The following is a 12,206-nucleotide window of genomic DNA, read 5'->3' on the forward strand; positions in this document are numbered from 1 at the left end:
TGGGCTTGATTTTCTGTCTCTCATCCATTCCCACCTTCCCACGGCTCACCCCTCCACCCACGTCCCCTCTGTCTTCGAGACCTCCAGAACCAGTGTGAAACCCTACCAGACAGCTTCGCTACACAGGGAGTGGGCATGGGCTGACGGCTTTAAGCAACTCCAGCTGGATATGGTGCCGACCCAGAATCATCCCACCGGAGAAACGTAACACACAGGCTATGGATGTTGCCTCCATGATTCATTTATTTAATCCATTCGGCTTGTATACATTGTATTCAATAAAGAGAGGTGATATGAAACAAAATGATTGAACTAAACACTTGTGTTCAGACTCAGAATAACAAATACATTTCACATTGTTCAGCTGACATGATGCCGTCATCACATTTGCATGCAACCCTGTGAGGGACTAAGCTCCCTCCATTCTTATCCCGCTAGTAAATAGAGGCTCAAGTATTGGCTAATGCTGATTAAACTCTGCATGAAAGGTCTGAGTGATTAGTGGTGTGTGAGCTGCACGGTAATACCAGTTCAACTATGGTGGGGATGCCATTGGTTGGAAAGGTTTAGATATGGTTTATAGAGGAATGTGCTGTGGATATCGCTCAGCCTCTCTCTGTCAAAATGTCAAAAGGTGCAAACATTCCTGTTCCTTATAGCCAGATTCTCAGATTTGGCGGTCAGGCTTGCAGGAGAAAGCCAACATTTGATTATTATTTTTTTTTGGGGGGGGGGAAGAGACATGCAAATGAGTTTCACATTAGCATTTGATATCCACAGGGCTGCATCGTCTGTGTTGTGCCAAGGTTTGTGTGTGTGTGTATGTGTGTGAGCAAGCACACTTGTGAGCCGGGGTGATTTTCAACGTGCCAAAGCAGCAGTGAATTTAAGCATAACAGATTCTCTTCTAGGGCATATTTTGTTCACATGCAAAGCATGTAATGCAGCATGGCAATTATGCATGGAGACAAACGAGCCGCCACCAAAACAAAACTGGGTACTTAAGAACGTAATACAAAGAACATTTTATGCATGAGTCATGCGTGGAAGATACAGCTTAGCTTGCAGAAACCATGAAAACATTTCATCTACCAGTACACAAGGACGAGTACACATTCAAGTAGGTAGCTAAAGAGAGAGAAAAAAGCTACAATTCATCAGAACATGTGTTTTGCTAAATATAAAATTGGCTGTTTCAGGGTAGTATTGACCTTTCTTGAACGAATCCACTAAGGATGGGTACACTAAAGTAAAACTTGTACATTCAAAATAAATCAAACACAGGTATTCACTGTGTGAAAGGTTCATGGGTGATCAATCTGGAACATTCCAGACTTTCTATTTCCATCCACATCTCTTCTACAGTGGGGTCCTACGCTTCCAGGCCTCACTTGTTCTCCTGGCAGTACGCCCTCTATCCATACCCTTCCCTCCCCAACGAACGGTGCTCCTTTCTGGGACGGTTCCTCACTGAGGAGGGCTGACAGCTTCCTGTCCAGTCCCAGGGTGCGGGGGTGTCACTGCAGGGTGGAGGGAACAAGCGAAACATCGCAATAACGGTTCATTCACACCGTCACACAAGCGGGAGCATAAACCTGTGTTACGAGAAAGCCCCAAAAATGGGCTTTAGCTGCCTACATCCAAGATGGCGCTGCGAGTGGCAGCCTCGGTTGGTCAGTGCACTCTGTTTTGTCTAGTAACTCAAGTGTTCTGCCAAGATTCCCCGAGTTCTCTGACCAGAGACAAACTCCTCAACTCTAAGGAAACAGCTATTCACCTTCCTGCCACAGTAAATTCCTTGTTTGTGTGAACTTACATGGCGAATAAAACAAAGTCTGATTCTGAGAGCGTGAACAAGCAACTCGTACCTGAGGCTCCATCTTGGGCGTGTCCTCATGACTGGTCTTTTCATGTCCAGTCAATCTGGGGAGCGCTAGCTCTGCCTAGAGGTAAGAGAATGCACACAGTCAGTCCTCTGAGAGTCCACAACGGTTTAGTGAGGTCACAAACATGCAAATTCTACAAAAGCAGTCATGCGAGTTCTCTTGAGGGTAACTTCATAGGGAATCGAAACGTCCAATATTACAGACTGAAACATTTACACAAATATTGCAAAGGAAAGGTAACAGCAGCTCGACTGTTCTTAAGATATTGAAATAGATTTGGCTTTGCTCATTTTTAGCTGCATTAACACTGTTCTTATATATTTTGTTAGTACACAGAAAAAAAGTTATTTTTATTAAATAAAATCCACTACTGCATAGGTATTGGAAGTTACGTTTTTCTTCTCGGTCGAGTCGTCTTTTATTAAAACTTTTGACTGAATTGCACGCATTTACCATCAAGTTTATGTCAAATGGATAAACACACTGCCAAATTAACACATTTAGGGTTAGGGTTACCTTTACACGGGAGTGCTCTAGGTTATACCCATCCTCTCCACTGCACTGCATTACTCTGTCACTACTAAAGGACACCGTCGCGCCACGGCAACCGCGACACGAAAACATCGTACTGTGAAACCTGCGCTAGAATAGTGGTTTGAATTCAGTTAATTTTCCAGACTAACAATAACATTTCTCATTAATTATGACCACAGGTAAGAGGATTGAAAAAGTATTATACATACCCAGGCACTCAATGCTTTAGAACTCTATACACATTAGGAAGCTATCCAGGTTATTTTAGAGGTCTTACCTCTGGGTCCTTTTTTAAAAAGTATAGAAAGAGAGAGAAAGAATAAGTTGTGCTCTTTTAAAAAAAATCCATCAAACATCATTTAGTAAGGGTTAACGTACTCAGGCTGTAATGCATTCATTTAGATTTAAAATGTGGGAGTTTTTTTTGGAAGGAGAAACAAATCAAAACACCTATGACTAACTGAAAGCTTGTTTAAAAAAGGGCATTTCAAATTTTACTATGACAGAAAAAGAAAATAAACAAAGTTATGTTTCATAAAAAAACAAACTAGGCTTTATTGACAAACTGCTGCAAAACATCTTTTGGACAGATTTAGTTACCTATTTAGGCAAGCTTACACATGTAGCATAATGCATTTTATGGAGAGGGTACAGATACTACTGGCAGAGTAAGTACAATTTTGACGTTTTTGAAAATATGTACAGGAAGTTGGATTAAGCTGCAGGGTCCCTTCTCCATTGTGAAAGACTCATGTGGAGATTTTTGTCCCAATCCTTCATTGCGTACTTTGTGCATGCAGGTTAAAGAGAATCAGATCATCCATTGTAAAGTGCTGAACTGACTGTTTTAGCATGACAACTTGAAACGACAGTTTGACTCCAGTCTTAAAAGTTATTTTTAACACAAATTTAGGATATGAGGACAGTCCATCTCAACAGTGTCTATTAGGGCTATATTTCAAAACTCTAAAAGTACAAATGACAAATATTGTTGCCTAAATCTACATTGACCAACTTTTAAGACTATTTAAAACAAATGGGAATTTAAATCAAGAATATATTGTCATGAATCCCATTAACATTTTTTTCCTTCATTTAATTTAATATTTTTGGAGTCTATATTACATCACTTTTATGGTTCTTTTATTACGCTATATTAAGCAGAATTTTGAAATGTAGCCTAAATGGGAATCTGCAACTGTCCCTCAACAGACTTTTAAAAAAAACAATTAAATGTTTTACTTAAGACACTAAAAAGTGAACAAGGAGCCGCCAACTTCACTAGAAATGACTTGTTTCAAACATTAAAAAAGGTTTGCGTTCAACAATGCAAAAAAGCTTAAGGAAGAGATGGGGGCAGAAAGAATAAAAAGCGAAATAAACCAAAACGGAAATAAGAAAAGAAAAAGAGGAAAAGGAAGAAAGGAGAGAGATGTTCTCTTCTCTACACCATCTAATAATCATTTTAGGATTTGACGTCACTTCTCAAACATGCTCCGGTCAGTTCTTGAAGCTATTGTACTTGTTTTTTTTTTTTTCCTCTCCTCACGGAATAGTCCAGCGTAGAAAATAGCAAAAACAAAAAACAAAAACTAACAATTACTTTTTGTCGGGTTGCTTTAAAGCGAGATCTGCCGTGGTAGACAGGCTGTTGTCAGGGCGACGCGTTAACCGCTAGGTGCAGTCAGTTCAGTATTGTCTATAAGGGTGTTCCCGATACGTGGTCTTCACTGGTCTGGCTGGGGGCACCTTCCCTCCTGCTGGTCTGGCAGTCCCGTTCCAGTCATCTTGAGCTACAAACGAAAATAGGAAAAAAAGGTCAAGAGTTGTTTATAAAAGCAACTCATACATGGTCCATTTACGTGATCTGATGGAGTTTACATTTAGCAGACGCTCTTATCCAGAACGACTTACAGTAAGTACAGGGACATTCCCCCGAGGCAAGTAGGGTGAAGTGCCATGCCCAAGGACACAACGTCATTTTTGCTCGGGAATCGAACTGGCAACCTTCAGATTACTAGCAAGATTCCCTAACCGCTCAGCCACCTGACTCCCTTTAAAAAAAAAACGAATTTACAAGAGGCCGGTCTCTTACCGTAGGAATCATAGGTCTCCTGTGATTCCCCGTGTCCATAGTCATAGTATTCTGGCTCTCTGGGGGAGGAAACATGAGGAGAAGTACATCAATGGATGGATGTTCATGGGTTCATTCATGTCAAAGCAAAACAGAGGAAAAAGTATGTGTCTTCAAATACCAAACCAAGAACGTAAAAGTTCAAGGGGTGGGAAAATCCCGACAAGTCATTACGGCTGAGGAACTGGTGAACCCCGGATAAGTAGGGCTGTCAGTTGGCATCACTCACGCCTGTGGCTGGCTGTAGTAGCTGTCGTAGGATTCATACTCTGGTTCTGTGTAGGTTTCATCATAGGACTGGAGAGAAAGAGAACGGGAAAGGGCACAGAGAGAGAGATGACGGTAAACCAGTGAGGCATTCATCCCGTTCAACATTTCTACATCGGATCATGATCCTCGGAAGGATCAAATCGCAAATAGCTTTGAGACGGAAACGAAAGCCCGGTTTGTGTTTGTGAATAAACGAGATAATCAAAGCTACCGCGGTGTCGTCGTGTTAGTGTCGTCTAAGAGCCTCGAGGCCAGGATGAATTACATTTAGTCATTTAGCAGACGCTCTTATCCAGAGCAACTAACAGTAAGTACAGGGACATTCCCCCGAGGCAATTAGGGTGAAGTGCCTTGCCCAAGGACACAGCGTAATTTTGCACGTTCCCTAACCGCTCAGCCATCTGACTTCCATACTTACGTAGTCCTCGTAGGTGTCCGCGGCCGGGGGGTGCTGGTGTTGATGCTGATGGGGGGGAGGAGGGGGCATTCTCTGAGGGGGTCCGGCCGCAGGGGGCCTGGCTCGGGGGGTGGCTGCCCCTCTGGCGGGGGCTGCTGGAGGTCCTCCTCGGCCGGCCGGGGCACCCCGGGCCTGTCCCCCCCTGGTGGGGCCACCGCGAGCCACGCCTCCGCGAGGGGGCATCCCCCTTCCCCTGGAGGAGCGGAACAGAGCGGAACACAGGATGTTAGCATTCTCACCACCGAGCTGTCATTCTTACCTGAGGGCTGTTCTCAGTTGTCAGGGGAAGTAGGTCAGGAGTGTTAGAATTTTTCAAATTCTGACTTCATTATGTGGGTATTCGATAAGTGTAGTAGCTCTCTACAAACAACTAACAGTATTTATCATCAAAAATATAAATGATCCATTATTGGTTCGTACAGACCGATAGGGATAGTTAAGAGGAGCAGGGACAAATAATTCTAATGTACCAGTTACTTGTTACATGTGGCAAACAAACCTGAAATTTGAACTAATGGGAAGATGTCTGTATGACATACTTGTATGCCGACTGTGTAGGTCAGTACGTGTGTCTGTGTTTGTGAGTAAGTGTACTTTAAGTCGCTCTGGATAAGAGCGTTCACTAAATATACTTGAATAAGTGTGTGTGTGTGTGTGTATGTATATAACTGAAGGTGTGTGTTTACCTGGGTGTGTGTGTGTGTATATGACTGTGAAGGTGTGTGTTTACCTGGGTGTGTGTGTGTGTATGTATATGACTGTGAAGGTGTGTGTTTACCTGGGTGTGTGTGTGTGTGTGTATGACTGTGAAGGTGTGTGTTTACCTGGGTGCGTGTGTGTGTATATGACTGTGAAGGTGTGTGTTTACCTGGGCGCTCCTGTGGGTGGGTGTCCTCCGCGGGCCCTGGTCGGTGGCCCCCCGCGGCCCCGGCCCACGTGCTCCTGGCCCCCGTTCAGGTACCCCATCTCCATGAACTGCTCCTGACAGATATCATCCATCATGTCCTGCACACACACACACACACACACACACACACACACATCACACAGAGACACACACACACAGTGAGACACACATCACACAGAGACACAGACACACACAAATGGCATGAGGAAGAGAAGAGGAAGGAAGGGAGAAAATAGGAGGAGAGACAGGAGGGGAGGGGAGAAAGAGTGAGAGGCAAGAAGGGAAAGTAACAAGAGAAAAAGAGAAGCAATTACAGAGCAGGTCAATAAACCACATTCCTCCAAATGTCTAGCCGGCCCTGCCAGTAGTGTGCCCACGTCACACACATAGATGCTGTTTGAATGCTGGCTCAAACCTGCACATTCAGTAGCCGACTTAATTGTCCATTGTAACCTTCCTCCTTATTACAGCGAGGGAAGAGGAACTACAAAAGGAAAAAGATACACAGGACAGCATTCTCCTGGCTCACTAACACCAGCTTCTCAGGGGAAGCATTTTAGTGAGGCACTGTGACCCAATCAATTCTTTTCATAAATCTCTCTGGGAGAAGGGCTTTGGACTGCTGTAATGATTACGAGTAGAAAAAAAGAGAGAGACAAAAGAAAAAACCCTATTCCAGATCCACATGCGCGTGGGTCCTTTTGCAATTTGTCAGAAGGCAAGACACGAGGGGAGGGGGTGGGGGGGCTAGGCATTTGTCTGATTAGGAATTAATCTATGGCCACAAGCTCTGGGGGCTTTGACACTGTCTAACCAGCCGGGCAGTTTATGCACTGGTTGCACATTGAGCGTTTTCAGTCTGAGGAATAATGCAAACCAACCTGGGCCATTTCTACAGATTGTTTTATATCGACAGCTTGATTTATTCAGCAGTCTCTGAAATCAATGAGGAAACGCCGTACCGAACATTTCAATGTTATACTACAGGGACAATAGTAAAGAGGCTATTGCAAACTTTAACCTGGCCAGTAACACAGCAGGTGCATCGACTGAACAGAAAGGTTACCAGGGGAACAGAAAAATAATCCATCCACCATTGCAAACGGCACTGGTCTGATCTTTGCAAAGTACACTACAGTGACAGGAGACAACATTGCATAACCAAAAGGGTTAACTACCAGTCGTTACATCGAATGACCCCAACAATGATATTGAACTAGCCATCACCACACTAGATCTGAGGCATTCTTACAAAGCCCCTGGATGAACTACATATTAACTTTCGTCAGATAGATAAGATCGTAAATTCCAATTAGGAGATTACGGTAGGAGGAGGAGAGGGGGGTGAAATCGGCCGTGGACAAGTGACGACCGGAAGGATGGTCCCTCTAACACCAGAGGGGCTTAGTGACGGGCAGACAGACAGAGATACCCTGCTGACACTGTGAAAGTGACCCACTTCCTCCTGCTAAGCTGCTGAAACCTAATCACCATGACTGTCCCTTTACAGGAGCGGCCCCAGGTTAGGGTTAGAAACACCCACCCTGTTCTACAAGCAGGGTTTTACACGTCTGACAAACTATTTAAGTTAGTTTCACATGACCGTGCCGCGTGCTATTTGAAACCGTTTTCAAAAGACAGTGCCTAGTTATTAATTTGCATGAATATGCAAACAGGTTGAAGACATCCGATCCGGAAGACCCACAGTCACCTCATCTTGCTCCTGGCTCTAGTTTGGCCTGGCCTTTCCTCTCGATGGCTGTACTCACAGGAAACAGGAACTTCTTGACTTCCTCCATGGCGTGGGCCATGCGGACATAGGCCTCGGGCACAGGAGCGAACACCTCGATGAACACGTGCAGGTCCATGGACAGGTGGGCGTACTTGGGCTCTCCTCCTTTCCTCAGACCTTCCTCCTGAAGCAGAGACAGAAGCACAAGAGTCACACACACAGAGAGAGACACACACACAGACACGCACAGAGACACACACACACATACACACACACACACACACACACACACACACAGAGACACACACACACACACACACACACACACACACAGAGAGACACACACAGAGAGAGACACGCACAGAGACACGCACAGAGACACGCACAGAGACACACACACACACAGAGACACACAGCTGTTTTGGATGTGACTGACTTGCCTGGCACCATGAGGTATAAACTGGCACCTCTCAACATGCCCTTCACACAGGAGGCACGGTGTCTCACCTTGGCCTTGTCCCTCATGGAGCCCTTTCCCAGAACAGAGATCTTGGCCCCCGTCTCCTCCTGCAGACGCTTGATGGTGTTGCCCTGTGGTCCCAGGATCTTCCCCACGAAGTTGAACTGGAAAAACAGGTCAACATGCAGCGACGTCAGACTGGCAGTTACCATGAGAACGCCTCGCCTTCCCCTCGTCCAACACAACAAGACCGTGTCTAGGGTTCTGGAGAAATGTTGTACAGGAGGCATTTCACAGAGCAACACTTGATTTATATTTTTCATTTTTTAATTATTGTTATTATTATTTTTGAGACAAAACGGTGCATATCGCTACTTTCCACGGTTCAATAGATTTTGGGAGGCAAACCCTACTTAAAAATGTACACAATAAATGATCAAATTCCAGTGTGTCCTGAATTAGGCCTACACTTCAACACATTTGTATGCTTCTGACTTAAACATCATCCTGTTATGTTTAGACGACATCAAGTAACCCGGTTTCATCATCCCAAATAAGAAGCCCATATTCTGCAACATGATATCCTGCTCAAGTTACGGGCTGCATTTCCTGAACCTCTTAACACATGTAATCTGGTCAAGAGGACACGGCTTAATCCCACAAAACCCAAAGCCCTGGTAGAAGACAACACAATCCTCCATGTCTGTGCTATGTGAAGGAGTGTGGATGATGATCTACTTTTATAATATTGATTTTACATTCAGGATGGATTCCCACGGGTTTAAATGAGCAGAGAGAGATACGATCACCGGTCGTCATAACACAGGAACAAACCCTTCTGTGTTCCTCGGAGGGACCACACACACACACACACACACACACACACTGCGCGCACACACACACCTCAAATATAGAGTCGTAGGCCCCATCAATGTATATATAGTAGAATATTATTACAGAATATTGTTGAATCCTCAACATGAGGTCTTTATATATTCCTCCCATTTACTGTACCGATAATAAACCGCAAACTAGCCCGCCTACTATGTGCAGTTTGTTATGAAAGCTGTGGAACGGAAGAAAGGTGGATGGATGAGGAGGAGGAAGGGACTGGTTTCAGGGAGAGGACTCACCTTTGGGTACTGTTTGACTGGGATCAGCACTCGCTCTTTCAGCTTGATGTTCTTGACTGTGAAAAGGTCCAGGTACGTTTCCCCCTCCTTCTTGGTCTCTCCTTTCTGGATTCTCTCGATTTCTAGGAAAAGGAAGAACAGGTCTTGTCGTTTTCAGCCACACGTTTCAAGCTCTGGTCTTAAGTAACCCTTTTCAACTCGTCTTGTGAACAACTACGGTATTTTACCACAGAGGGATACAAGGGGACACATGACAAGCCCATGGCGAGAGAGATCTCATCATATCAAACCAGTTCACTCTCCCCCACATCGTAATCCTCTACAGTGCCTGCCTTGACAACTTCTGAGGCTGCAATGTGCAAACCGGTCAACCAGAGCGCAGGGCATCTGCTGGGAGCCAAGGTTAGCAGGCTGCCAGAACTCTAGTCCTGTATGAACACATGACACACACTCCATCACAGGTAGGCTACTGTCCCATCAGCTTTGCCTGCATGCAAATAATGGTCATTTGTTTCCGTGAACCAGGTACCTATAATCAAAATCTAGCGGCGAACCCCCTTTAGCATGGGAAAAAAAAATCACATTTGGGAAACTAATTTGCACATTGTAGCTGGTTGTAAGTACCCAGTGTACTTTTCCATCCGTCTAGAGCTTGAGATTGAAGTGCTGACTTTCCATCCAAAGGATAGGCTACTTTTTTATAGGGCTGAAGCCATACAATTAGTGTGACGACTAAAAACGTCTGCCAAAACCAATTCCCTGCTCAAATAATGTGTCACAATGCATCTGAAAGTCGTGCAACATTCATATGAATGGAGTATACATCTGGAGTTGTCTGTACGGCAAACCTAGGTGGAACATCTGTCTGTCTGGAAAGCAACGGCAGCTGTATGGCTCCAAGGCAAACCACTGTTGCGGTGTTTACTGACGTGAACGAAGTGACCTGCCCACAATTGATTAAAACACACAATGCTGGTCAGGCACCTACACTGTCGTGTAGAGTTGACCTAAAGTGCTACGTTGTAACGTTAGAGCTAGCTGTAGTTCTTGCACAGAACGTCAATGACAATCACACAATGTCAATGACCGACATCCTTCTTACAACCTTCTACCCGCCATGTCTAAACAAAGACAAGTAAATCGACATCGCCGATTAAAAGTATTATGAGCTGTATAAATTGAATTACGTGGTAAGCTAACTTGTGTGTTTATGTGGTATATACGTGTTCTTCGTATGGACAACATTGGTTACTGTTGGTCAGAACGGAGAAAATAAGTCGTTTTCTAACGGTAATGGGACTTTGGTCAGGGAGTAGCGTCTGCAGCCCGTGAGCTAGTCGCAGTCGCTTGCTAGGCTACGCACCTCCTAGAAAATAACTTGGCTACAGACTAAAGAGACTGTAGTACTTTCCCATTCAAACGATACATCCACAAATATCCTTTAAAATAGTTATCCTGGGAAGTTTTAATCAACTGTAGCCTTGCCCACCACGTGTAAACACCCTGTACAACTGCGGTTAGCGCTTATGAAAGCGTTTATTGTTTGCGGTTAGCGGGCCAGTGTGTGCACGCCAGGTCCAATCCAAGCGCACACAATCCAACCATGGCGTGCCTTGTTCACACGACCGACAAAGAAACACTATCCACCAAAGGCAAATCCCCTCGTCGAAGAAGTCCAAACAGACATTTTACCTGCAGATAAAAGTTTCATTGCGTGCGTAAACGATGTGTCCAGGCTGTCCTTCTCCGCGAGGAGCTCGGGGAGATACTTGCTTTCGTTCTCCATATTGTGTTTAAATTCAGTTTCTGCAGATGGGGCGATGCAAAAGCTATAGAAAAAAAACTGTAGTAAAAATAGTCCAGGTCTTTGTCTACTGGGTGGTATCCACTTTGCAGAGTTCGCTTTGCATGTGGCTGCTAAACGTTTGCTGAAGCTTCTGCCGTTTCCGTTATCAACTTCGACCGTCGCCGCGCCTCGCGGAAAATGGAGACGCAATTTCTAGTGAGCAGAGAAGGATAAAGCTAGCTGAACTGACGCCGCCCACTTTTGCCTGTTGTGTTGCTTTGACCCAACATACCAGAATATTTTCTACTAGACCCACCCACGGCATTGATTTTTACGGATTGGGATGAAAATCGTGTTCTTGTTTGTGTCTGTGATTATCTGGGGAATGTGGGGCCGTTTTGTAGTCCATAAAAGTTGGCCAAGAGACAGGCGGTCCATTATTTTAAGGGCATATCAACCATTTGTAGGAGTTACTTTTATACATATATATGACATTTTTTAAATCACGATTCGGCACTATTGAAAGGACTAACTCCAAGAACTGACCTAATTAAAATGGATTTACTGTGGATGGATTGTATTGAGTGTATCATGCTAGCTGGGAGAACGGTATACATTAACCGGTTTTAAGGATTTAATCAAGTAGCTGATTGACCGTGTACCATGTGGTTACGTGGTGCCCTCTACGGCAACTTCTGCCCTGAGGCCAGTGGCCAGTGGGAGAAGATGTAGTTCAGAGGTTCATTTCAGGATTTATACTGCCCCCCGGTGGTTTAAACACTAATTACACTCCCTTCCGCTTGAGGAGTGAAAGTGTCTATACAGATTAGTCATCTGAAAATAATGTTATGTAGAGCAACTTTGTGTTTTATTATCACCTGACTATGTAATATTAAAAACATTACTT

The 12,206-nt window shown here is 44.5% G+C and overlaps 1 protein-coding gene across 2 annotated transcripts; it reads right to left on the reverse strand.

Moving 5' to 3' along the window:
- Positions 1-234: 234 nt before the first annotated feature.
- khdrbs1b (KH domain containing, RNA binding, signal transduction associated 1b) lies at positions 235-11,520 on the reverse strand. 2 transcript variants are annotated; one of them, XR_006955715.1, is made up of 11 exons: positions 11,206-11,520; positions 9,514-9,635; positions 8,428-8,544; positions 7,958-8,104; positions 6,150-6,286; positions 5,243-5,474; positions 4,784-4,851; positions 4,516-4,574; positions 4,024-4,213; positions 1,869-1,943; positions 235-1,520 (listed from the first exon to the last, which is right to left on the reverse strand). XR_006955715.1 is itself a non-coding variant. In XM_047016240.1 (9 exons), exons 1-9 carry the CDS (start codon positions 11,297-11,299, stop codon positions 4,110-4,112), a joined length of 1,080 nt encoding a protein of 359 aa, XP_046872196.1. In that variant the 5' UTR covers positions 11,300-11,520; the 3' UTR covers positions 2,946-4,109. The 2 variants fall into 2 exon arrangements, 1 of the variants encoding a protein (XP_046872196.1); XM_047016240.1 differs by lacking the exons at positions 235-1,520; positions 1,869-1,943 and having other exon boundaries at positions 2,946-4,213.
- Positions 11,521-12,206: the final 686 nt, after the last annotated feature.

This window comes from Hypomesus transpacificus, unplaced genomic scaffold (assembly GCF_021917145.1).
Source record: "Hypomesus transpacificus isolate Combined female unplaced genomic scaffold, fHypTra1 scaffold_331, whole genome shotgun sequence".
Taxonomy (NCBI): domain Eukaryota; kingdom Metazoa; phylum Chordata; class Actinopteri; order Osmeriformes; family Osmeridae; genus Hypomesus; species Hypomesus transpacificus.

What these genes read in the sequence shown, in the direction of transcription:
- khdrbs1b (XM_047016240.1), bottom strand. Translation starts at nt 11,299, where the DNA reads ATGGAGAACGAAAGCAAGTATCTCCCCGAGCTCCTCGCGGAGAAGGAC. An exon ending in CAGTCAAACAGTACCCAAAG is followed by an intron (nt 8,545 to 9,513) that starts GTGAGTCCTCTC and finishes CTGTTTTTCCAG; the next exon opens with TTCAACTTCGTGGGGAAGAT. An exon ending in CCACCCACAGGAGCGCCCAG is followed by an intron (nt 5,475 to 6,149) that starts GTAAACACACAC and finishes CCGCTCCTCCAG; the next exon opens with GGGAAGGGGGATGCCCCCTC.